Source organism: Drosophila willistoni (assembly GCF_018902025.1).
Source record: "Drosophila willistoni isolate 14030-0811.24 chromosome 2L unlocalized genomic scaffold, UCI_dwil_1.1 Seg196, whole genome shotgun sequence".
NCBI classification, from domain to species: Eukaryota; Metazoa; Arthropoda; class Insecta; order Diptera; family Drosophilidae; genus Drosophila; species Drosophila willistoni.
In genome coordinates, this window is record NW_025814048.1 from 6738343 (window position 1) to 6766199 (window position 27857).

Sequence of the window (27857 nt, forward strand, 5' to 3'; positions counted from 1 at the left end):
GAAATCATTTTGCATATCTATTTAGATGAAGTGGAAGCTAAGTTGAAGTTCTTCTTTATTTTTTGCTATTGGAAAAAAATTATTGCACATTTGGCTATATATGAGAGACTTTCACTTTTCCCTCTTGGGTTTTTTGTATTTATTATTTGTTTCGTTGGCAGTTTCTGTTTTAAATATCTGTGTATTTATTGTTCGTTGATTGCGTTCTCGGTTTTCGCTGTCTTGCTTAAACTAATGCTAAGAGTAGGCTAAATGTAAATGCAAATATGATATATGTAAAGTGTTTTTGCTTTGTACAAAGTTAGAATATATGTATAGATTTGTATATAATACAGTTGTCTTCCATTTCGATATGTTCTATTTACACGCTATATAAACGTCCATTGGCATTTCCATACCCATAGACAGTCCCACTGCCGTTGCCACTGCCATTTCTGTGCTTACCCAAGCCAAAAAAATTCCATACACGTCTCAAGCAGCCTGGTTTCTTTTCGGGCAACATGGATGACTGTTCTTCCAGAATGGTATCCAATATGTAGTAGCTCCCCAAATTGAGCGGCGGAGGCGGTAAAATGGGAGGTGGTCATGATATTGTGCAATTCTTACTCTCGTGCATAATCGCTGGAATGCCATTGGCTGTCTGTGGCTCATGCGAAGATTGAGCCAGCTTCTTCTTCCTCTCATAGGCCAGGGCATCGTTGGGCACATAGGCCACACGAACACCGCCATAGTGTTTGCGGGCGGGCAGCCGATAGACATAGTCATCCATGTCACTGGAGGAGCTTGACGAGCAGGTGGAGCAAATGCTGGCCACATCGCAGTTATCCAGATTGCTTACTAGATTGAGGGCTCCTGGGCCGGCTTGAGTCTGTGCATTATGGAGACGGAGATTTGTCTGATTGATTTGCATTTCCGAGGAGCTACGCGATTGATTACGTCGCCGGCGACGACGTCGTGCGTTGGAGTTATCCGTGTAGCTTTTGGACCGCGACATGGTATCCTGCACACTATGGAAACGAACCTCTTTAAGCGGGCGATTATCCAAATGCTCATCCTCAGCATCTTGGCCTGGCTTGCCGAACAATTGCTCATAACCATCGTGGGGTAGTTCACGAATGGGTTCATTGTCCAACTCCAGTTCATTGGCCAGCTCTTGGGTGCTCTGAGTCATGTCCGAGTTAGTGGGCGAGTTTAAATTGATTTTGTCAATGCTCTGATAGCTGTGTGAATCCTCTGCCTTGGAAAGAAGCATGTCGGGCATAGAGGATGTTAGCTGAGTGTCGCCAAAGATAGACTTGTCGCCGGCGCATATGTTATCCAGACTAATGCCCAGTTCCGTGAGGTCGATAGGCGGTGGATGGGCAGGACGTGGCATGCCGGGAACTCCTCCGCCCAACAGTAGATCAGCCACACCAGCAGCTTCCATACGTTTGCGCTCTTGACGTTCCAGCAAATCACCAGCGCTGCCAGAACTTTTGTGACCGTGACTCTTTTTAGCATTCTCTCCTGCGCCCCGGGGATCTCTGGACTCGCCATTGCGTCTGGGTGACCTGGCTATTTGACTGGATGTGGAAGCACGATGAGTGGGACGCAATTGGGGGCCTGAACTGGTGTCCGATGGCGTTGGTGGTTCACCCTTGCTGCACGCTATGGAGCAATAGATGGTGCCACGACGCGGTAAGAAGGGTCTGCCCAGCAGGGAACAGCGACAAGTGCAGCAACTAAAGCATTGATCCGTGGCATGCCAATGCTGGCCATCGTGACTCATCTGACCCTGGTCAACGCCTATAACCTCACCACAGTAGTCGCAGTACTCGGCAAACATGGTGTCAAAGCAGGCCAAACAATATGGCTTGGACTCCCTCATAATGTAACGCTGACCACCCAATTGATGCTCGCACTCTTGGCAGGCGAAATGCTTCATGTGCCAAGTGTGACCCTCTGCCTCGGTGCATTCATCGGAGAAGATGATCTATGTGAGAAACAACGACAGAGAAAACAAGAAATCCGACATGAAACTTGGTCCTTATTCTGCCACAAAAGTTTCCGCTTCTGCTCTTCAAGGATCTAACTCACCTCATCACAGGAGGAACATCTTGGTTTCTGTGTCTCGGCATGATGCCGTCCGCAATACAAATTGCCATCCCGTTGAAAGTATATCAAGTCCACCAGCAACTCCTTGCACACACTGCAGACAAAGCAGCCGGGATGCCAACAGACTTGGGCGCCCAAACGCTGAGCAAAGACCACAATGTCACCGCCCGAGAGTTGTTCCTCGCACTGCAAAAAAAGAGAGGAGTAAAAAGGTAAATCGGTATAAATAACAGAAATATGCTAAAAGTTCTTCGAGCGATAAAAATCTGCAGCGTCTGCTCTGGTGCCTGGCCGGGGCGCAAAATGTACATATATTAAAGCGACTATAAATGCTAAATAACGGTAATAAAACGCTTAAGCCGCCCCAAGCGCGGACACGACGAGCCAGAGCCAGGACAACCAGGACAGTCGGGAAAAGTTGCCACTGCTCTATGCTGTTGCCTGCTCTGTGGTTTTTGCTTGCTACCAAAACGGAAATAATGCAAAAATAGCTGCCGGCCACCAAGTATTGCTCCCCAGAGAGAGGCAGATACTGGGGTAGGGATGGAGATGGAAATGGAGATGTAGATGGGGAGGGAAACACTGAAAGAGACATCCAGCAACACTTTAAAACCGTTGGCCAAGTGGTCTCTAGGAAAATGTAACGCAGCATTTTAATGACTACCAACCTCAACTCAACTCGTTAAAGTTAAATGTGTTCGCGTAATGAACTCATTTTCACAGAAAGAAATGTATGCGGCAGCAGGAGAACCATAAACAGTTAGCGAAGGCTAAAACGTAAGGCTACTCACATTTCGATGTACTCTTAAATCGTTCAAACGTCGGGGTCACCATACGCTTAAAGGTAACTACAGTACGTACATTACATAGTTTCTCTCACAATGTAACTTGGCAATTAGACTAACCACATTGATATATGACCTATTATAGCCTCAGGTTTAGCACATGCAGACTGTGGAGCTACAACAAAACTCTGCCAATTTGCACCATCTTCAATTTGGGGGTTATTCTTCTTTTTTTGCGCTTCTTCTTGGAGGGCAGGCAAATTACCTAACGCCACCGCAAAAGCCGCAAGCTGAAGACGTCTTCGTTCATTTGGTTTTGCCTGCCGCAGCTTCTTAACTTTCCAGGCTATTAAACCTCAGTCTGATGATGACGATGCCCCCACGTTGTCCCTCCCCGCAATCAACATTTACTTTTGCAAGCCATTAAACATTGACAGCCAAAGCCCTGGAACCGTGGAGCTTCACCACGACTGTACAGGGTTGATAATTTCCATGGAGCGTAAGTAGCCTCCAACATCCACTCTGCATGCGTCGTTAATTGTTGCCAACTCTAAAAATTTATCGCCTGGAGTGGGGTAAAAATGAATCCCTTAAAAAAAAAGTACAGCTACGCACTTTAATTAGGCTCACTTCCTCTCAGTTTCCTGTCGTTCGCCATCTTTTCCTCCCTCTCTCACTCACCGTCACTTGGCTAATGACGCATTTGAAGTTGAAGGACTTTGTTTGTACTTTTCCCTTGCACTTTACTGCGGTTTGCCACACACACACACAAAGAGAGACAAAACCGAAAGAACTTTTGCCGGAAAATCGCTTTAAGTAGTTTTTGCGGTGACGACAAGTACAAAACTTTGTTTATTTCACGAAATTTCTTCGGAATGAAAATTCGACACGAAAATCTGTACACTTAAATTGGCATTTTTCATTGGATGAGCCCGCTTTTGCTTGGCTAAATGTCATGTAAATAACAGAAATCGCTGCTCGTTTATCTTATCAATCCAATTAATCCCACAAGTTGGCAATCCCCTGCAGAGGCACTGCCAGACAATTATGCTATTGACAAATTGTTGCAGCCTGCCTGTTTGCCTGTCTGTCTGAATGCTTGAAGGAGGTATTTCCAGGCACCTAACTGACCCTGAGAAGGCGTTATCCTTGCTAACCCATTTCGTGTCTGAATTAATCTAACTTTCCACGACAAACTTTCCGTAGCAGACAAGCAAGACAATTTCCGGCTTCGGCCCCGGAATGGAAGCTCAAATTATTAATGACGCTCGTTATCATGCCCTTTTCAGTACATAAACTTTTCGTTTAGCATTCAGCGAGCTTTACCTTTCTTTTCTCCCCCTCAACCCGCTGTGTGACTACCTCAAAAATAAAAAAAAAAATAAAAACGAGGCAACTTCAATTTTTCCCTTACTAACAATAAAGTATTTTTCATGCACTCGGGCTGATGGCTTTTTCTTATAATTATTTCATCGTTGCCATGGCGACCTTCAGTGTCACATCCTTGTCAACTTGGTTCCATCAGTCGCCATTGTTGTTGGTCGTGTGGAAAATCTGAAGGGTTTCATCGAGGGTAGGGTAAATCATTGCCAGTTTGTCTTTGACACAGCCGTTTCTAGACATGTAGCGACTCTTTAACGCTTCACTGAATATCCGTGCTTCCCCTTTTTTTATTTTTTTGGCAGCATTCAGGATCATTGAGCGTTTTCATAAAATTTCCTTTCATAATTTTAGATGATGAGACTGCTAATGTGATAGACAGGGATGTTTCTTTTGTGAGCATTTTAAACGTCCATTTAGCAAGTCAGTTATGGTTTGTGAATTTTAAAAGCCATTTCCCTTCTTTGGCCTGGACAAGAAGTTTTCCTGTTTTTCCGAAAATTTATTTTGTCAGAAAATTTAATGGAAAAGCTTCAGTCTTCCAAATTTGAAGAGAAAAGCAAACTTAAACATTATTGCAACAGAAAATTTTTCTATTTCGATGGTTTGTGTGTGAAGAAGAATTTATAATGGCTAAAGTATGGAAAAACTAATCAAATGTATCGCAGATTGTTTTTTCTACAAGCTCGACTTATTTTTTTAATGCTTCTCCTTCTAAATATCGATTATTTAATCAAAGATGATTCAAAGCCAGAAAACGAATACATTGCTAAGCTTCCAGATGAATATATTTTGATTGCAAAAGATTTGAATAGCTAACCTAGTCGTTTATAAGTCCGTTGTTTGTTTTTACTCTCGCTCGACTAATTCTTTAAACATTTTTAATTCTGAATGCCTATAATAATGTAAGTTCTATAAATAGTGAATTCATGCTATATTCAATGAATCAAAGCCACACATCGAATAGATGTAAAAGTTGGTATAACAAAACAAAATCTCACTTACTTATTGAGGCGTAAGAGTTAATTATGCAAAAGATACAAAAATGTACATCTACTACAATAAAATCAAAGTTCAGAGTAAAAACTTTACGCAGATTATTGTCCAACTCCAACCATGATGCATGGATAGAACTTTAAGGCTAGAACGCCAGACACGCCAAGTTCTGGCCAAGGATGCGGCATAAAGTTTTTAATAAGTTTTACGAGTGGCGAATGTGAACACAATAAAATCGAGCTGCAAACTATCTAAAAGGAAGCTGACTGAACCCGAGTGAATCGAATGGCTAGCAAGTGCACAACTTCGAGTTGAAGTTGTTACGCACCAAGAAGAACTTCAGTTCACTTCACTTTACCGACACGGACATCGACACCGACACCAATACCGACTTCGGACCTGCAGCTAATAACAATGCAAATTTAGTTAGCATAGAAAGGGCAGAGTTTCTTTTTTTTTGCTTTTTTGCTACTATTTCATGGTACTACTCCCTTTGTGCTTTAATGCCATTTCATTGCAACGGTCGTCTCCATTCACTTTCAGCTGAGACAAAAAAACACAGAGAGTGAGAGAGAGAAAAAGAAACCTTTATGCTGTCAGAGCCAAGTTACTGCAATTGTTTTTGCAACAACGTTTCTACTTTTCTGTTTTTTTTTCTTGCCTGTTTTTCTTTTTTTCTATGCCGTTTGCTAAAAGTGTACTTAATGAAATCTTTTTGTCATCTTTTATTTCAAGACGTTTGAGTTGAGTTGGCTCCTCATTGTTTGTTTTGCCCCATTGTATCAAAAGAATCTGCTTCTTATTTTTTTGTTTGTTTGGTTTTTTGTTGCTAGGATGAAAAACTTTGCCCAGCGAGGCCAAAAATGAAATCGAAACTTTTCTGACAGTTTCGTTCGTTTTTCATCTTTTGCTTTTGCCGTTTTGTTAATCATAAAATGCAAATTCTTATCACAATTAAAAGAAAAGTATGAAGAGAAAACGGCGAAAAACTGAACAAAAAGTGGTAGGTGGAAAAATTGTTTTATGAAACTTACCCCCTTGCAGGGTCTTTCATCGGACAGCAGACGCACGGCTCCACGGCCAAGTGCCTCACGTTTCCTTTGGGCCGAGAAGATGCGCAACTCCTTGCGCTCCTCATCGCTCAGTGAATGGCAGTAGCGCACCTGCAAACAAAAGGGGAAGGGTTGAGAAAACTTTGTTGTATACGTAAATTTTAATTAAAAGATCTTTTTTGCTTTTGCCCAACAAAGGCAAAAGACAAGAAAAATGGCAACAGATTTTGAATCTGGTCTTTTACGAGCTACTTTTTGCAGTGCATTTCTTTGGCCGTTGCCACTTGTTTCCATCTGTTGGCTTATACTCACTTCGTTATCTTGGGGTGGCAGCTGGTGCAGCAATTGTTTAACACGATACTTTTCACCAGGACTGTTCACATAGGGCACTTTATCATCGGGCAGTTGGCTAAAATACAAACGAACCTGCAAAAAGAGAAAAATGACAAATGAAATTGCATGAAAATATCCATAATCATAAGCTCCAAACAAATGAAAAATCATCATGTGTTAATCACCGAAAATACTTTCACTTAAGCAGCTAATCCATGACAAATGCGCCTATGGGTCAATAGAGTCATGCCGTTTAAATATTCTATACATATATAGCAATTAATATTGATTTTATCATTATTGAAATGATGCAATTTTAAACGTTTTTTAGCTGGCTTGATCCTAAAATTCACGTTGATTAAACCATATGATCATTAGTAACAACTCAAACTTCGAGGCATGAGTTTCAAACGCTTCATTGTCCAATTGGTACTTATACCACCAATTCTATTTATTTTGAACTCCAACCATGTTAATGTAAGTATCATAGAACTCCCCAAATACTTTCTAATTTCATCGGATATCTTTCTAAAGAACGCTGTCACATTCAAACTTACCAATGCACAATGTGACTCAATCAATAGATCCTGGATTGATTTTCACACTTGCCGCCTAAAGGCTGTAGCCCGAAACAAAATAGCTTTCAATTTGAACGCCACAATTTTTGCTCCGGCCAATCGGATCAAGCTTCGTGTCGAAATATTAAAGAAAGCCAATGGCTACAAACCATGGTTATTTAATACAACCATCGATGTCTGTAAATTCCATAGGAAAAATTATAATTCTCTTCTTATATTGATCTATAATCAGTTTCGAGACTTTTCAAATATGAATCATACTTGCCCGTATTTGGTAAGTAAAATTAAGCTTCTAATCCCGATTGTCATAATTTTCGGTTTCTTATTTAAGGGACCCCAAATTGTAAAAGGTTTTTATTTAAGGCACGAGTTGTTAAATAATTTACCTGTTCCATCTGGAGAATATATGGTTTGTGGCACTTGGTTTTTCCATGACCAATATGTATTCAATACAAATTTTAACTTTGAGTATATCGAGGATTTATAGTTGAGCACGAAATGCATTTTTATCAAGTTAAATTTTATAAATTGTAATTGAATAAGCAAATCAAATTGAACTCTGTGTAAATATTTGGTAAGATGATAATAAGACTTGATAAATAAAAATGCTGACTCAACAAGTTGAAGGTTAAAGAAAGTACTCCGAAACATAACTATAGAAGAGCATATCTGATATTCAAACAAATATCAAATGGAATTATTTGTATTTGGATCAAAAGTAGATAAAGGATGATCGATAACTATCTACTCTACCCTTGTATAATGTGCATTAATGAAAATATGACCAAACACTTTCTACAAAGTATCCGGCACCAATCAAACGTGAAGATTAAAACCATTTAAAAATACTTTGTTTACTTTATTACTTATACATTAACCGGAACTAACAAAATCGTTGAAAACAATATACGCATTTAAGAATTTTCTATATTTTTGAAGCGTGAAATTGAGCCATTTTGTCAAACAAACATCAAATATGACTGCAACATGAGATCATATGGTGGTTATTTCATTCTTTTTAACATTAAGCATCAAACAAATTCAGATAGTTAATAAACTAGAGGCCAAAGGTGCTCTGAAATTCAAACCCCTTTTCTGATTTGTTAATCAATTTATATTTATACTTAAACCTCGCCAAAGAGTTAGGTTTCGGCCATCGAACTATGAGTGTCAGACATTTACTCAGCCCGTTTTTATTAATACTTTCTATAGTTTTGTTTATTCTTAACTACTGCCACGTCAATGTAAGTAACATCAATTTAATAATAATAATTTGTAATATTTATGGATCGTTCAATTAAGGATGCTGTCGTATTCAAATTTACAAACGCAAAATGCGAATCATTCAATAAATCCTGGGTTGACTTTCACACCTGCCGCTTGAAAGCTGTAGCCCGAAATAAAGCAGTTTTCAATATGAACTGAACAGTGTTCGTGCCTGCCAATCGGATTGACATTCGTATAGAAGTTTTCAAAAAGGCCAATACCTATCTACCGTGGTTATTTAATACAACGCTCGACGTGTGCAGATTTCACAGACAACTTTACAATCCATTTGTCATTTTAATCTATAATCAATTTCGGGAATTCTCCAATTTAAATCATACCTGCCCGTATATAGTAGGTTATGTGCCCGTCGGATCTGATAACCATTTAAATAACGGATTCTTATGTTATATTTCAGGGCCCTCAAATTGTTAAGAATCTGTATTTAAGGAGCGAGTTGTTAAATAATCTACCTTGGCCAACTGGAGAGTATTTATTTCAAATAACTTGGAATTTTCACGGAGAACATGTGGCTAATACAAATTTTAATTTCGAATATATTGAAGACCCTTAAAAAAAACGTATTTAGCTCGAATCTATGTATATATACCTTAGTAATTATTGTTATTTAAAATAGAGCGAGTGAAACAGAGTTAGAAAAAGCCAGAGAAGAGAAGAGAAAGAGCGAAATACAGAACTGTTTCAGATGTCTATAGTTTTGCGTTATCTGAGTTATATTATAATTCATTTCTAAACTATGTTCAATTATAAACAGATTAATTATAATAGTCCAAATGTACCTTTGCTCAAAATGAAGTCATTTGATAAATACAGTTTCTATATAACCTTTGTAAAATGTATATCAAACGCTTTATAGTCCAACTGATTATAATTCCTTCAATAATTTTTATCCTTCACTCCAGCCATGTTAATGTAGGTACATATATGTATATCTTTCAAAACAAATTTAATCATTTTTAAACCATTTTAAGGATGCTATCATATTTAAATTTACCAATGTAAAATGTGGATCATTTAACAAATCGTGGATGGAGGTGCACACTTGTCGTTTGAAGGCTGTGGCTCGAAATAAAGTTATCTTTAACTTCAATGGAACAATATTCATACCAGCCAATCGCATTTTCATACGTGGAGAAGTTTTAAAGAAAGCCAATGGCTATAAACCATGGGTGGTGAATACAACAATTGACGCCTGCCGATTTTTAAGACAACAATATAATACTGTGGCTATTATGGTGTATAATCAGTTTCGAAACTCTACAAACATAAATCATACTTGCCCATATGTAGTAAGTTCAGAAGTAAACTTTGTTTGGCTAAATTTAAGAAAAATTGAATTATATTCTAGGGTCCTCAAATCATTAAGGATTTTTATTTAAAACACGAATTGTTGAACAATCTACCTGTGCCTTCTGGAGAGTATAACTTTCGAATCACTTGGTTTTTTAATGGCTATCGTGTGCTTGCAACAAACTACTATTTTGAATACGTTGAGGATTTGTTGTTATCTTAGTGTTCTTATTTATTAAAATATTTCACATTGATAAATATTAATATCCCGGAAAACTCATAAGGGTAGAAAACTGGTTAAAAATTTGACCCTTTTATAAACCCTTTGAGCTTCCTGAAGATAGATTTGATTGACTTTGAATTCAGAATTTGCTTGGATTGAGTAATTTTTAGAATCGGACCATTCAACATCATTTTCTGATTAAATAGTCACAAAATCTGCAAGCTCTTAGTTCGATTGCGATCTTTATACCCTTGCAAAGAGGGTATATTAATTTTGGTGTGCAGAACATAGAAGGAAGCATCTCCGACCTCAATGGTATATACATTCTTGATCAGCACGAAAAGTCGAATTCATATAGCCATGTCCGTCCATCCGTCCATCAATATATTCGTTACATTCGACGCGATGCTCATAAAAATTAATTTAGTAAAAATTCCTATTAATGACTCTGCCTAATTTGATCAAAATGGGATAAGTAAACTATTTAGCTGTCATATAAGCAAACGTTACAATAGCCGGATTCCTCGTCGACGCCCATAGGAAAAAAAAAAAAATTCCCAGTGTATACAAACTTCAGCGCTACCGTTCTTCTATTTTTTAATGGCGCGATGTGCAATTATTTTTAGAATAATTAAAATAATTGTACAAAATGAAGCCATTTGAAAAATACAGTTTCTATATAACCATTGAAAGATGCATTTCAAACGCTTTATAGTCCAACTGATTATAATTCCTGCAATAATTTTTATCCTTCACTCCAGTCATATTAATGTAGGTATATGTACATATATCTTTCAAAACAAATTGAATAATTTTTTAACCATTTTTAAGGACGCTATCGTATTTAAATTTACCAATGTAAAATGTGACTCATTTAATAAATCCTGGATTGAGGTTCACACTTGTCGTTTGAAGGCTGTGGCTCGAAATAAAATTATCTTTAATTTCAATGGAACAATATTTGTTCCAGCCAATCGCATTGACATTCGTGTAGAAGTTTTTAAAAAGGCCAATACCTATCAACCGTGGTTATTTAATACTACGCTCGACGTGTGCAGATTCCACAGACAACTTTATAATCCCTTGGTTATTTTAATGTATAAACAGTTTCGAGATTACTCAAATTTGAATCATACTTGCCCATACATAGTAAGTGAAAAAATGTTTCTATTTGCCAACACTTGATTTTTATTTTACAAAAATTTGTTTCTTTTAAGGGTCCCCAAATCATTAAGGATTTGTATTTAAGACCCGAGTTGTTAAACAAGCTACCTCTATGCCTTCTGGGGAGTATAACTTTCGAATAACTTGGTTTTTTCATGGCCAACATGTGCTCGATACTAATTACTATTTTGAATACGTTGAAGACTTATTGGTATCTTAGTGTTCTTATTTATTAAATGTATTAAGGCAATCCCAAAAGGGTATAAGATTTGTTGAAAAGGCGTTCATTCTTCAAACCGAATGAACTAACTTCAAAATAAAATTCTATAAATATTTGTTTTGAAATGACTTTGAATTACTCATCACTGATATTATACACAATCTATGTACATGGTTATATAGTGGAGAAATTTCGAAGCTATATTATGATCAGCTTTGAATTGCTTTGTTGCATTAAAATATTAGTGATAGTTCAAGCATAACATATATACAAAATAAAATCAGTTAAAAATTACAGTGAAGGGTCGTCCTTTGAAAGATGTGTTTCAATCGCTTTATAATCCAACTGATACTAATTCCTTCAATACTTTTTATCCTTCACTCCAGTCGTAAAACTGTAGGTGTATAATACTTGTTTTTGAAATAAAATTTTATAAATAACTATAAATCCTTTATATTAGGACGCGATTGTATATAAATTTACCAATGCAAAATGTGAGTCATTTAACAAATCCTGGATTGAGGTGCACACTTGCCGTTTAAAGGCTGTGGCTCGAAATAAAATTATCTTTAATTTTAATGGGACAATATATGTACCAGCCAATCGTGTCGACATTCGTGTAGAGGTTCTTAAAAAAGCCAATGGCTATAAACCATGGTTGGTCAATACAACAATTGACGGCTGCCGATTTTTCAGACAAAAATATAATCCTTTGGTTATAATAGTGTATAATCAATTTCGAGACCATACAAACATAAATCATACTTGCCCATATGTGGTAAGTTAAAGAGTATTGTCTGTTTGGTTGCATTTGATTTGAATTTTACAATATTCGTTTCCATTTTAGGGTCCACAAATCATTAAGGATTTATATTTAAGACACGAATTATTGAACAAGCTTCCGCTGCCTTCTGGGGAGTATAAAATTCGAATAACTTGGTTTTTTCATGGCCAACATGTGCTTGATACAAATTATTATGTTGAGTATGTTGAGGACTTATCAACTGCTTAGATGATATTTTTACAAATTATTGAAAATGGTTTTGAAAAGGTATTCAGCAAATGATTAAAGTTACAGATAGCAATTTCTAATTTTTCATTTTTATTCCACTCGAATTCACACAGGTAAATAATTATGTATTTGCTTCAGATTTTTTAGATTGGCATTCCACAAAAACAATTAAATAAAATTGCTGTCTGAGTCCATTAAAGCATAACACTTACATTGAAATCATTTGAAAAACACTCAGTATTCACTCACCATTCAAACGCTTAAATATGGTTTTCAAGCGGTTCTCCGTATTAATTTCTTTAACTCTTTATATTCTTTATACCAGCCAACTCTATGTAAGTGAAACTAATATTTTAAAGCGGTTTTCGATTATTGTTCAGTTTATATTCTAGGAGGCGGTTGTATTCAAATTGACCAATGCAGTTTGTGAATCATCCAATAGATCTTGGGTTGAATTCCACACTTGTCGTCTAAAAGCAGTGTCCCGGAATAAAGTGTTGCTAAATGTCAATGTCACGCTTTATGAACCAGCCAATCGTATTGATCTTCGCTTGGAAATTTTAAAGAAAGCCAATGGCTACAAGCCATGGTTATTCAATACAACTATCGACGCCTGTAGATTTCAAAGACAATCTTACAATCCATTGGTTATGTTGGCCTTTAAACAAGTTAAAGATTTCTCAAATTTAAACCACACTTGCCCTTATATAGTAAGTCTATCATAACATGGACTCGTATAAACCTAATTTAATAATTCTTATTCAAGGGTACACAACTCGTCAAGGATCTGTATTTGCGACCCGAACTTTTGAATAATCTTCCAATGCCTACTGGAGAATATTTTATTCGTTTAACCTGGTATTTTTATGGAAAACACATAGCTAATACAAATTTCTATTTCGAATATATTGAGGATTTACAAAAAACTGTAAACCAATAGATGAAAGTCTAAAATATCTGACTAAGCAGAATAAAAAGTTAAATTTCACTCATACGAAACTGAAGCAAAATATAGAAAATTTATAGATAACTCATAGGTCAAACTCTCACTTCATAGGTCAAAATAAGCATAAATGTGGAGTTTTACATTAAGGACTTTACTATAATGGACCTGTACATAAAGCTGTTACCTTTCTTAATCAAATTAAGCTAAGGATTAATCTAACTTATTTAACAACTAACTAAATAGCTCAGTGAACAAGTTATTTAAGAAAAAACATGACTCTTTTGGGTTGATTGCGACTTTCATTTTGTTAGGGTAAAGGAAAAATGTGAAAAACTGTTGCCAAATGACAGAATCGAGGTTTATATATAGAGCAGTTAAAAGAAACGTTTTCCGTTTTATTTTCCCAGAGTTGTTATGTAAGAGGGGCAGAAAGGCATTTGAACAGCTGCCCAAGAAAAACACACACCAAAATGAAACAAAAAGCGTTACCAAATGCATTGGCTTTCGCTTTTCCATCGATATCGATTTAGCGATAATTTTTGGATTGTAATTAAAGTTGCTGTTGTTGTTGATGGTTGTGTTTTTTTTTTTGTTATGTTTTCATTGCTTAGTTTTGAAAATGAAACTGGATTTTGTTTTTGTTTTTTTGGTGTGTGTGTTAAAACGAAAGCAACAGCTGACAGCGGGTGGCCGACCCAGGGGCTATGCCTCGATTTCACTTGATTAGTTGCGACAAATTGCTGCATACATGATTGTACATATGCTGGATGGATGGATGGCTTGGCCCACCCTTTCTTACCTGATCTGGTCGCAGACCCGGTGGCACCCAAGTGTATTCCTCCAAGGCACAACCACTGTCATCGTCCGACTGCGAGTTGCGCTGAAAGTCCAACTGCTGATGGTGACTATGACTATGATAGCCATGGCTGGCCTGGACAGCGGCCGCTGACTTATAGCTGGCCTGCCGCAATGGCGAGGCCACCGAGTTCAGTGGCAAGTGGCTGGGTGGCTGACAGTGGCGACGCTGCAGCGGCGAAACGAAATGTCCATGTCCAACGCTGCCGCCGCTGCTGCCGCTGCTCGCCGATGCTGGACCGGGAACATCCAGATTGTTGGCCTGCGATGTGGAGGATACCGCAGCGCTGCCAGTGACAGTCTGATGTTCGTGGTGGCGAGGTTGTGCCCCACCAGAGCAGGTGGATGAGGTTGTCGAGGCGGCATAGCTGAGATTAGCACCGCCAGCCTCCAGTTGAAGCAATTCACTCTCCGTCTGGGTATAGTAACTGCTGTTGGGCTGTTGCATTTTGAGCTGTTGCCGGGGTGCGGGTGTGGGCTTGTATTTACTGATCAAGGGGTTGAGGTGCGCTGAACTGCAATAAAGAAAAGAAAAAGAAAAAAACAGCATTAATAACGGGAAAGATTACTAATACGCAAAAGTGGTCTCCACTTGTCGTAAATGCTCATCTGCATACATATATGTATGTATATTTCTATGGAAGTAAACTCATTTGCAATTAGTCTTCCAATTTAATTCCTGCACTGTATTTCTAATGGGCCCCTCTCAGTGCAATTATGGCCAAAAGGTGGCAGCTGCAGCTGCTCGCATGCGTGCAGTTGTCCAATTTCATGGAGCAACTCCAAATTGCAGCAGCCACCAAGTTTCAAGCCGAAGCATCCAAAAAGACATAAAAAATGTTTTGTTGTGTTTTAAGCTCGCTTGACCGCTTTGCTGGCTGGGCATATGGAATCTTCTTACTTGCCGCTTTCAGTGCTATGGACTTTCACTCAATTTGTGGCATGTGTGCATGTGCGAGATGAGTTTAGCCAACCAAAGAGCCCACCTTAACAAATTCCAGCAGTAAAAACATACATATGGCACACAGAATACAAGTGAGAGAAATGGAGATTCATAGGGAGTAAGTCAAAAAATAAAGCTTGATCATGTTTCAGTTTTAATTCAATTTCATTGGACCGAGGTGTTAATACCCTTTAGATATGAAAGAGTTTCTTCAAACATGCTACAGATAATTGGTATTAACAACAAAAAGAGGCTCAAAGTATTAGTTCAAATAAATATGCCATGAAGAGCTATGTGGTTAGTGAGAAAAGATTGTTTGTTCATTTTCATAATTAATTTTCACATTTTCAGAAATTGTTTCTATAATTTATTAAGTTCATATACAGAAAATTTTAACCCATTTAAAGGAGATCGTTTTCTATATATTTACTTGGGTTTGGGTTGAATGTTTGTTGACTTAACAGAGTATTTTCTAGTCGACAGTCCACTCGAAATAAAGTTTTATAATTTTGTTTTTGTTATTGTGGTTGCTGTTTTGTAATTAAAGTCATTTGTTTGACTTAATGTCGTGTGGTGCATGTTAAAGTCTGTCTTATGACATGCTGCTTGAGTTTTCATTCACAAAAATAAATGATATATGTACCTACCTATCAAATTGCCACACATTTGGAGCATGAACAACATGCTAACTTAAAGAGAAATATCTAGTCTAAAACCCACTCATGGATTTACTAATCAACGTGAGAAACATTCACAACAGAAGCTCTTAATTTTGCCGGCTCTTTTAGCCATCAAAAATAAACAACAACAACAACAAAAAGAAAGATATCTCTTGTAACATTATGCAAATTAAAGATAAAATCGAAACTTAGTTTAACCTTCGCCATGCTATTGTTTGTAGCAAACGGAAAGTGAATGTCTGCAGCGGTAGGTAAATAACTATCCCCAAACACATACATATATCCATATCCATCATGCACTTGATAGATGGATGACTACCATTAACACCTTCATGTGGTGGCGTTGGCTGTCCACTATGCCACAGATCAGAGATCACAGAAAATATCATTATGGTATATATCACAAACAGACACAAAAACTAAGTTCATAATAAGTATAAACATGTGTGACGCGTCTGTGACGGATGGAGAAAGTTTTATGTGTTTTGTTACATTTTCGTTTTGCTATTTGCTTTTCCAATGCAAATTTCATTTCATTTCATTTCATTTCTTTTTTGGTTGGGCAAAAACTCTGAAACTTGCAATTCCAAAAGGTGCTTTCTAAATCGATCAAAGTCAAAGGCATTATAATCTGTCACAAGTGAATTGAGATTGACTTTGATGGGGCAAACAAACAAACAAACCCACAAGTAAATAAACAGTGGCCAAGCGCCAGATAAAATCGTAGCCAAATATGGTTTTTGGTTGTGGTTTTGTGTCGGCTTAGTTGATTTTCTCTTTTTTTTTGGCCAACTAAGAAAAACTGAAAAACCGAAAAAACCTGTTAACTGGCAATTTCTGCATTTAATGTCATTTTTGTTTTTTCCTACCCGGCGCAAAACAACAACATACGCAAAAATTATTCATTTTAGCCTCGGACGTATGGAATTTGCCATATGTTGGCCTATCAATTTGGGTTAAGAAGATTTGTTCAGTTTATTTGGTCTGATGTCTGTCAATTCCTTGATGGGGGTTTCGTTCAATTGCAATGGCAACAAATTCGTTGACACACTTTGTATATGGTAATATATGTATGTAGAGGCGAAACATTTTTGTTGTCACATTGAGGCTAATGAGAAATGAGCGAAAGGCAAATTTGGTGAGATGGAAAATGATTGAATGATTAGATTTATGTAAAAAGGATTAAGAGCAACTTGTATCCATATCACGCTGATTACAAGTCGGATCTCAAATTAAGAAGTTATTTTAAAACTGTGTGTGTGTGTGTGTGTGTTTGAAATCGATTTGTCTATCCAATTTGTGTAGATCTATTTCTCTCATCCTATCTGCAGCTCATTAATGAAACAATTCAGGCAATTTCAGCACGTTTCGGTGTTATCCGAAATGCCAAAGCCGTGCCATATAACTAATAATATCTCAATTATCTAGACAACCAGCACCAAGACCATCATCGATTGCATTTCTATCGTTTCGTTTCGTTCGTTTCACAATATTTTCACGATTTCATTAAATTTTAGACACGCAGTTTCCACAGAAACTGAAGAAAAAGGTGTGTGTGTGTGTGTGTGTGTGTGTGTGTGTGTGTGTGTGTGTGTGTGTGTGTGTGTGTGTGTGTGTGTGTGTGTGTGTGTGTGTGTGTGTGTGTGTGTGGGGCAAAAGGAGGAGCAGCAAAACAGGGAAGAGTAGAGCAGAGTAGGCACACGTAACTGGTTCAAAATCATTTAGCCAGAGACAAAGCAAGAAGGGGGAACAACAGACAACTCAACCTGTTTCCCATTGGTAATCTTTTTTTCCTATGAAAAAAAGAGAACTGAGTTGCACTACGACACGCAGACCCGAAGACGAAATTAAAACGTAACATGCAATTCCTTATAATTGAAAAGGAGCAGCACAACAAAAAAAAAACAGAATGAGGAGGCCGACAACCCAAAAGAAGTCGAATCAATTCGTATTAAATTACTTTCACAATTGGTCAGTTCAGACCAGTTCAGGGTATTAGGCTTTCGTAATACTTGAGATTATCTAGCACACGATCTGCTCTAGCTCTGCCTCTGACTCTGACTCTGATTCCCTGCAACTCTAAAGCCTAGCCATTTACCAAAAGACACGCCCTGCTCCAGAATGAAATCAAATCGAACTTGTCTTCCCCTCCCTCTCGAATTTGTATGCCATTATTATGAAATCTGAATTCGTGACCTTGTTGCGTGTAGCATTTCATTGCCGCAACGTTGTTTTCTTTTATTTCTTTCCTTCCTTAGACAAAATGCATTATCCGCGACCTGTCTTAACTGCCGGCATTTGACTGCGTTTACGTCACACACAGACACACACAAAAGGCCATGAAACCAACAGTACCTATGGAAAAGGAAAAACTAATATAAAGAAAAAACTAACAAAAAACCAAACTGAAACTATTATAAAAACTAACAACAACAACGACAATAACCTGCCATCCACATGCACACACGTGTGTGCTGTCTCTCAAAATTGTATGCATTTTTTTTTTCTTTACTGGTTTTTTGTTACTATTTTTTCTTTATGAACATGAATACACAGTTTTGTGTGCCTGTCAGGCCCGTTGCACAAGTTCTTCCTCTCACTGTGTGTGTGTGTGTGAGTGTGTGTGTCTGTGTGTGGGGATATGTTACGCCTATTTAAGTACCGCGGAGTGATTTAGTGCAGAATCTACCGTTAGTTAGAGCTGCTGATAAGCCAAGTCTCTAAGTCTGAGCCAAAATGCTCATACAACCCAGCCAAAGCGAAGACAGCATAACAGAAGAGACTAGGAGAGAAGAGAATAGGATAGAGATAGCGAGAGAAAGAGAGAGATCGTAGCCACTAAAATGCATAATTAATCGCCAAAGTCGAACACAAATAACAACGAGAAGGCCGAACCAAACCCAACTTTCATGAAATTCAAATACCCTTACAAATTTTGACAAGCTAATTATGGAAAATCATTCTACAGAAATTACTACCTATTTTTCCACTTTGTAGGATCACTTAAAACATTATCTCTATCATTGAATCGCAAATATGAAAAAATAAAATAATATTTTAGAAAATAAATCATATTTTTAATGGAAAGACAATTTATAAAAGGCAAATATTCAGTTCTTTTCTTTCGTTTATATATTAATTTGGACTACGAATTTCTTAAGACTTTCTTTTTGTAAATGACATTTAAAAATATGTCAAAAGTCAGACTTAAATTTTGTTTTATTTTGGCAATATGTGACTTATCGGACAAAATCGATTTCAGATCGAAACCAATCCGATGGGGAACTAAGCGATAGACCTTGATAATAATTTTAATTAAATCTCAATGCTACTCAAGATTAATAAAGTTCGATTATCTTTTAATATAGAAAAACAATTCATTTAGTTCCGCTGAGCGATTATTTCATCAATAATCCAATATATAAATACATAAGATAAATTTCTAATATTAAAGTGATTATTTAATTTGTCGAATACGAATGGATTTTAAATCCAGAGATGAACCATTAACAAACACGAAAGTCTTTTTTTTCTATTAACAATATAGATTACTAAAAGAGAGCAGAATAAGAGAGAACCCATTAATACTAGGAATTTAATTTTGCTGAATCATGTTATCCATTTTGGTTGTCTTTGATATACTCCTTATCTGGTGAAAGGGTATTAAATAGCAGAAGAGTGCCAATTGCCAAAGAGAAGTCGACTTTACTTAATACATTCCTGTTGCATGTGGCATGAAAAACTTGACTCAACTCAACATTGAGTAGAATTTAGTTTTAGCTGCTGCCGTCGCTGATTCGCTACTGTCCGTGTGTCTGTCTATTCGTCTGATGTCCGTCATTAACAGCTTTTGGGTAATTTTATGCAGCAGGAGCAGAAGCTGCTCCCCATTATGGTCGAGTCTACTTCAGCTCACCCCTTGTATTTGCCACGCTGTCATCAACTGTTGTAGACACGTTTCAGCGATTTTCATGTTGCATGGTTCACTCTAATTTATGCAAAATGTTGTTCTTCGTCTGTAATTCTTCTTTCTTATGTTGTTATGTTGTGGCTCTTTATTGGTTTTCTCATCTTCTATGTTTTGTTTACTTTAGCCATGAATCTTGCCTTCATTAAGACCATGTTGATGGCCAATTTTAGTGGCTTTTATTGGTTTTTGTCTAACAAAATGGAAGTAAATGAAAAACGATTTGATAGCTGATTAATGTGATTTTTTGCTGGTATTTGTGAGATTTAAATTGATTTTACATAATCTTATTGAAGATTTTAAAAAGTGAAACCAACTTAAGTTCAAATTAAATGAATGATTAATGAGAACTGTTTAAGTAGAATTGGAATTTCTAACATGCTGTCAGTTTTGTTGCAATGTGAACTATTTCTCAGGCATCTAATTGCTTTTTGAGATCTCTGGCCAATGATACGGGATATAACAACTACACACATTAATGGATGGAATCTAAAGAACATTTCTCCCACAGTTCTTTAAGACATAAATTAAATATCTCTTCTATCTCTCTAATTTGATGCGCTTTAACTTATGATGATGATGATGACGATAAAATGTAATTGCTTTTGCCTCTCACATCAAATTAAGGCACATCAAAGCAGTCAAAGCAAACGAAGATGAAAAAAAAAAACACATAGGTACAATAAGTTGATTAAATTAAAGTGCGTTAAAAAAAAACCAACACAAAAATATACAATAATTGACACAGTCAAGAAGAATATTTTCGTAGAAATCGGAAAAGAACAAAACAGAATAAGAAATGACAACAACGAGAACGACAAAAACACATTTCAAAACTTCATTCTGTAAGCTGTGTATGACAAAAACAAAAACAACTCAAGAACGAAATCGTCGAACCATGAAACGCGACCAGAGTTCCAAAAAACGTACAACAACAATCTAATACACTGATGGATGTGTCTGGTGTTGGTCTGGTCAAAGACAACAACAGGTGGGCAGACCAAAAACGAAACCCAAAAACCTGTTGGAACGTGGGAAACACTTAGCAAACAACCCCTAAAACCAAAAAAAGCAATTACCCCCCAAAAAAAATAAGATAGTAAGCTAGAGGGGCACTCTAGGTGGTTTTCGGTACTCAGAAGAAGAAGAACTGAAGGTGTGTGTGTTGTGGTTTTTGCACTTGCCAAGCAAAAGTCAGCTGACCATAAAACGCATTGCATTCAACTGCTAATCACTCGACTATGACCGGGATGCGCTCCAGCCAAGCGATGCAATGGAACGGAAGTCACTTGGCCTGGCCTATAATAAATTACATACAAACATAGCACATCTCGCTCTCTGTCTCTCTCAAATCAAGAGACAACTTTCTGTTCAATACTTTCTCACACACATTGTGGGGGAAGGGGGCGATTTTGGAAAATTTTCAATTGGAATGCCATTGAGGCGTAAAAGGATTATCTTTTGCATGTGGACAAGCCTTTGATCGGCCGCCGAGAGACTTCCTCTTGGAGCAACTGCAACTTCAACTCCAATTTCCAATTCCAAGTGCAGAGACTCTAACTGTAACTGTAATGGCATTGGCCATGCCAATGTCAAAATCGTGTAGGTCCCCAAACAAACATGACAACTGACAAAAACAACAAGCAACTGGCAGACAGATAGACAAACAAACATCAGCATCAGTCTCCCATCCTCTCAGTCTGAGAATCTGCATCACTTGGCTTGCTAACAACATTTCAATTAACAAAAGAAGAATAAAGCCAGAGGAGGTATCCGAGTCTAGGCGACGTGCTCTAATCGCCGCCTGTCAAAATAAAGTTGTGTGGCATTCAACCAGGAACCAAGCTAAATTTTCCTATTCTCAGCCTTTACTGCACTGCAAGGCAAAATCCATTGTAAATAAACTATATTCCCCAAAACAAAAATGCCCAAAAAGTGCCATAAAATAATGTTATTTATAGTTCCCATTGTTTGGTAAATTTATGGAAATTGGCGAAAGAAAATCAATCAGTTTAGTTTAAAGTAAGCTTGCAAATCTTATTTATGTTTATCTATAACGATTCCAAATTATGTCTTTTGAAAGTGTTTGCTGCTTTTTTTTCTCAGTGTACATATCTAGCCCCAAACAAAGTTACCCTGGCTGCATATCATGTGTATCTGCTAAAATGCGCAATTAAGTCATCAAATGTTTGGCGTGAGTGTCCAAGCGTCTTGACTTTGCCCCCTTCAACATCCCCATCTACATCTCCATCTCCAACTTCACTTAGATGCCCATAGATGCCTTCGCATTCGCATTAGACTAATGCACATTTGGGTGCAACCAGGAAGCAAGTCTCACTTGCCTCAGCTTTCTGGTTTCTTCTACTCATCTCTATTTTCTTTTTGCACTTGAGAGCGAAAATGTTAGAACTTGCAGCAACTTTTACTATTTACTTCTACATACACACATTGTGGCAAGCTGCTAATGAAGCCTGAATGCTCGCACTAGCTTTACTTGCCAACAGGATCTTGTTAGCCAATGATGTCGATGTCGATGATGATGATGATGATGATGAGAAAGTTGCCGTTAGATGCTGCTGTTGCTGCAGTTGCATTTTCTTAAAACATTTCCTCGCCTAGTTTCTTAGTTGAGTTGCCCCGTAAATGGTTTCTATATGATGATTTGACTTCAATTTATCAGCAAGTGTTTGGGCCAAGCTCATTAAAGCTCCCAAGTCGCGTAGGCGTTTCGAACTCGTACTTGGATTTAGACTGGGATTGATGCTGACCCATGCAACTCACGTCTCTTTGGTCTATCTGGTTAAAAATCTCTCACTTGTTACACATGTTTCCTTAACTTAATTGTGCAAAAGGCATTTGGACATGAATAACAAATGCATTTTATTATTTTCTTTTCGTTAGGCTTTCTTCTACCAAAGTCACAAGTGGCAAAAATATTTCAAGAAAATCACGATTTTCAACTTGAAATGTGTCGGCTTACAAAGCCTCCGATCTCAGTATGTGCGGGCGAACAGCAGCAGCACCAACAGACACTTTCACAAAAATTTTGGCCAGAAAGCAAAAAAATTTTTTGCTTGAATTTCATAAGGAATTAGACTGATGGATTGGTGGTAATTTTTGCCCAAGCAATGACAAATCAATTTTTGTTTGAAGTGTGTAGGCAGTTTAAAAGGTTTCTTTCTTCATTTGGTTTATTTTGTGTCATACACTAACAAGGGGTATGCTCGATTTCCTATAAAGGAAACACCTTATTTTAAAAATGAGAATTATTAAATTATTATGAATTATTATCATTCATATTAATATCTGATTGTATTAATTTAAAACTCGGCTTCCGATAAATTTGGTATCTATGGTTATTCGGCTGTAGATCGATAAATATCGGAATAAGTCTCAATCAACACCTTGGCTCTCTAGATTAAACAACGCTTGGCCATAACTGTTGATTTTCCAGAGTTTGTTGCACTTAACTTAATATTTTATGATTATCTATTAACAGTTTACGTCTGTTTGTGTTTTGTAATCGTTAAATTTCAAGAGCATATCAGCTTCGGCAATTGGAAATAAAATGTAATCTTTCTGGCCTTTTTCTGCAATTAAATGTTGACCATTAATGTTTTTAGACCCTCGGGCAGACATAATACTTGAGTTTGGCTACCTTTTCATTCCACCTACATTTAATTTTCATTGTAATATTAAATGATGGTCATTAAATTAATTAATTAATTTTTTTCTACCCATTTTTTTTTGCCATTTTCAATTAAACATAAATTACTCAGCAACAACAAAAGCAACAACCACAACTGGTTAGCCATCGCTTAACACACACGTTCTAAACCAGACACGACCTTTTTTTGCGGTATTGGTAGATCTCCTTGCTGACTTTTGCCCACTAAATTGGTTGTATATGTCTGGCAAATTGGTGTTGGCGTTGCGAACCGACAACAAAGTAACCAAAAAATCAAAAGAAAACAAGAAACATAATAATAATAATAATAATACAACAACACAACAAGCAAAACGAGGGGGAACATAATAAGCCACACACAGTAACGCCCTTCAATTTGTTTTCCCCTTCTCTTAATACAGCCACTCTCTCTCTCTCTCTCTCTGTCTATCTCTCCTTGACGCTAATTTTATTTGCGGTTTTCGATTTTGTTTCAAAAATTCAATTTTCTCCCCCAACAAAATCAATCAAAATTTACAAAAAAAAAAAAATTTGTGTGTTCCCACTAATGTTGTTTTATGGTCAACGGATTGGGTGTTGAATCAATAATAAAACAAGAAATCTAAAAACGCATAAAAAGAGAAAAGACAATGACAACCCACTGAGGCGAGAACAAAGAGTTTTGACAGCCAACTTAAAAAAGGTTTTAGTGGCTTAATTGCTAAGAAATGAGGGCCATAAAGCAGTTTCTAAACAACGCCAAAAAAATCAATTGATCAATCAGTGGACAAGTCATATATAGTCAAAACTTTTTTATACTAATCAAATTCAAAATTCATTGCCATACTTAGTAAGAATGGAACTTCACACACTGCTAAGTTAGTTTTTCTAGCGTTCTAATTAAAACTAAACAAGCTTAAGTGGCATGTGAAATAATTGAAAAACTCTTGGAAAAAGAAAAATAAAGTAAAAGATAGAAAGGGGAAATTCTAATTTTATTTTTGGCAGACAGCTAGAGAGATTAGTCAAACGCCCATTTCTAGTCAGGGCGTAGCATGAGATGTCAGCAAAACGGTTAAATTTTTTGATGAAATGCCATACCTCCCAAAGCTTTCTCTGTTGCTCTGTTGGCTATTGCCAATTTCAATTAAAATGCCATATATCATGGATGAGGCGCACATCGAATGCAATTAAAATCAAATGCGTAGATCTCTCCCTTCACCCTGCGCCTTCGTTTCATTCTCCTCTCGGTTGCTCTGTGTGTTTTTAAATCAAAGCAAATCGTAAAACGATAAGCTCCAATGCCGACAGACCACCCGGTCTTCTATATATACATATATATACGTATATTTATATAGGTATGTACACACACTTATATCTCCTCCCTGTTGTTGTTGTTGTTTCGTTTTTTCATTGCCTTTTGCCAACTTCAATTAACTTACAGAATGAGACCGCCTCTGGACCAAAGATATGGCCAACTTCTGGCTATGCCGCACACTAAGTCTGTCGCCATTCCGGGGACTTATTTATTTAGTACTTATATTTTATTGTGGACGCTACCGACCTGGCCAACGAATTCCTATGCAAAGTAATCTTCAGCTTGCTCTTGTTGTTCCCCACGCAAGGGCAGGAGGGGAGTGTTAAAAGGCAGAGAGGCAGCAGCCTAGACGCTTAATTACACTTTAAGTAGCCGCAGTCAATATTGATTTAAGTTGGAAATTTAATAGCTCCGTCTAATGAGTCGAATGGTAGGGCCTTGGGAATGGGTCTCTGGGTTGGGTTTTTATCTCAGTATCTCGAGTTTCGCCCAACTTTGTGAGCCTTACAAAATTTATGCAGGCAATTTTCAATCAGCAAATCAGCATTTTTATGGTTATTAGGTTAAAAAATCTAATTAACAGCTTGCCAAGATTTATGAAAATAACTCATGCTACAAATAGGTTACACGAAATCTCTGAAATCTGCACTTACGAAAATGCAAATGAAGTTATCAAATTGAGGACCAAAACAAAAGAGCATAAATAAAAATCCCACGAACTTTTCGACTTGCAAACGAAGTTTTTATACTCTTTTAAGCAAACTGAAGTTAAGAGCTTGAATGAAACTATCACTCACCAAACTCACACAGAATATAAAACTTAATCTACATAGGTAAAGTATAGACAATAGTTATTTTTAAGTAGCCTTACTCTTTTTATACTAGTTTAATATTAGAATAATAGATACTGAAAATTCTACATAACCAATCAATTTCCCGATCAACCTTTACTCCTTATCTTTTCTTTTTGAAACGTGGAGTTTTTAAAAGATTTTCAATCACTTCCACACCTTTGTCTATTAATTTATGTACCAGAAATAAAAGGTTTTCAAAGAATTGTTCCGTACATGATAAGTTTGTGAAATAAGGTGAGAAGTTATTATTCAGATTTTCAAAAAGGAACCCCAAATAAATACGCCATTGAGTCCGCATCACATACAAATCTGTGTCCGTACATTGAAAAACGAAGTCAACCTTTTTGGAAAGGGTACAAAAACCCATACTCATATCTTATATCTTATCGATGCCATGGCACCCAGTCACTCAGTCATGTGCACTAAAGAGAAGAAGTCAAATTTTAAATATGCAATGTTATTAACAACGACATATGGAATTTATGGGAATACAAAACGACAGAAGAAGGAAGAGGAGCAGGCGCAGGAGAGAGAAGGGAGAGACTGACTGACTGGACCCTGAAGTCGGTTTGAAAGTTTTTAACTTTATTTAAGTCTCAAAGAGGACAACCTTTTTCCATTGGTCTGCTTTTTTTTCGACTGACTGGCTGCTGTTGGCACTTAGTTGCCGGCAATTCATTTGCCTGTTAAAGAAGAATGAAAAGGGAGCAAAGGCTGCAGCTGCTGGAGGAGCTTGTTGGCCACGTGCTGTTGGCCAAGTTGATAAATAAGTTTTGTTGTCAGTTTGGCAAATAGCCAAGCATTAATAACACCTTTTTAAGTCTGATGTTGAGATGCTTTTGAATAGCGAATTAAGTTGTATGAACTTTGTTTGTCATTCTCTTTTGCTTTTGCCAATTTCTGCATAAATTATTTAATTAAGCAAAGTCATAGAAGGAATTTAATATTAGTCATATTTTTATTTACATTTTAGTTTTGATAAGCTTTCGTGAGTTTTAACTAGAGAAGACTTGGCCATTAAATTGGGCCATTAAATTTGATTTGAACCCACCACTTTAATGGCCCAACAGAACAGAGAGGATGAGTATGAGTCGAAAAGTATTTAAAGCGCATCAAAATGCATTTCGAACCAATTTGGTTTGGCCTCCATTTACATAGATTAAATTCCACTTACTTCTTGGCCCCCTCCTCTAGTGGGAGCGGCATTTTTGTTGTTGTGGCTGCTTTCTTGCTCGTCTGCTGCTGCTGCCCATCAATTCTGGCCAATTGTTCTTCAATATCGCTTAACTGTATATCATCAGCAATGGCCATATTGAAATAGCAGAAAATATCCCTTCTATCTTGTTGTTGCTGCTGCATCAACTGTTCCGTATCCTTATTGTTTAGCCAAACGGCACTCCGATTGCGACACATATTCAAATTACGCAAATCGGTGAAGGCCAATGGAGCAGGAGTAGCCAAAGTCTTCTGCTGCATTTTAGCCACTTGGGCTGGTGTAAGACTACCCGTTAGCATGGCCACTTCCACATCATCATCGGTCTCCCCACTGCACGAGATGCCCGAGGAATGGAATTGTTCATCATTACTGGGAGTCAACTTGGTTTGTTGCATTTGCGAATGGGTCAAAGCCAGGGCCAAGGTCGGTGCTGGCCTTGCACTCGGCAATTCCAAGGCTATGTCATAAGGTGCTAAGGTCAGCTTTGGTTTGGGTTTTGTTTTGGTCTTTATTGCTGATTTGACTAGGCATTTGGATGGTTTCGAGCACGTCTTTTTCACACTCAACTTGGTCACCGTGGACAGACGAGCCTGATGATTGCTCAGATGTGGTGACTTTGCTGGCACTGCAGTCAATTGCTGCTGCTGCTGCTGCAGTTCAATGGGCAACTTATCCACTCTCTCCGCCGAGGCACTGCGACTACGTCGACTACGCCGAATGCTAGGCATATTTCGGGGGAAAAGTTTCCCCAGATCCGTTTGTGATGACTTCGATAGACTATCGCCAGTGTTTTGACTAATTGTGGCACTACTGCCATCCGAACTACTACCGCTAGTTGTATTGGCCAACACAGAGCACTCACTTGATATAATAATATCGCGATAGTTTTTCGTCTGATCCGTTTGATGCGGCGGCGAACAGATCTTCTTCCACCAACGTTTATTCTTTAACTTGGGCAACATGTTGCAACAAAATACACTTAAATGGGCGCGCGCCT

At 37.4% G+C, this 27857-nt stretch overlaps 1 protein-coding gene across 1 annotated transcript; it reads right to left on the reverse strand.

The window, feature by feature from the left end:
- On the reverse strand, positions 1-27848 carry LOC6640359 (protein espinas). The gene is made up of 6 exons (XM_002063143.4): positions 26819-27848; positions 14160-14730; positions 6620-6733; positions 6290-6418; positions 2077-2280; positions 1-1972 (listed from the first exon to the last, which is right to left on the reverse strand). Exons 1-6 carry the CDS (start codon positions 27820-27822, stop codon positions 584-586), a joined length of 3411 nt encoding a protein of 1136 aa, XP_002063179.3. The 5' UTR covers positions 27823-27848; the 3' UTR covers positions 1-583.
- Positions 27849-27857: the final 9 nt, after the last annotated feature.

Coding starts and splice junctions, on each gene's coding strand:
- LOC6640359 (XM_002063143.4), bottom strand. CDS start 27,822: ATGTTGCCCAAGTTAAAGAATAAACGTTGGTGGAAGAAGATCTGTTCG. Junction 14,731..26,818: donor CTAGAGGAGGGGGCCAAGAA/GTAAGTGGAATT, acceptor TCTTTATTGCAG/TTCAGCGCACCTCAACCCCT. Junction 6,419..6,619: donor TGCCACCCCAAGATAACGAA/GTGAGTATAAGC, acceptor TTTTGTTTGCAG/GTGCGCTACTGCCATTCACT.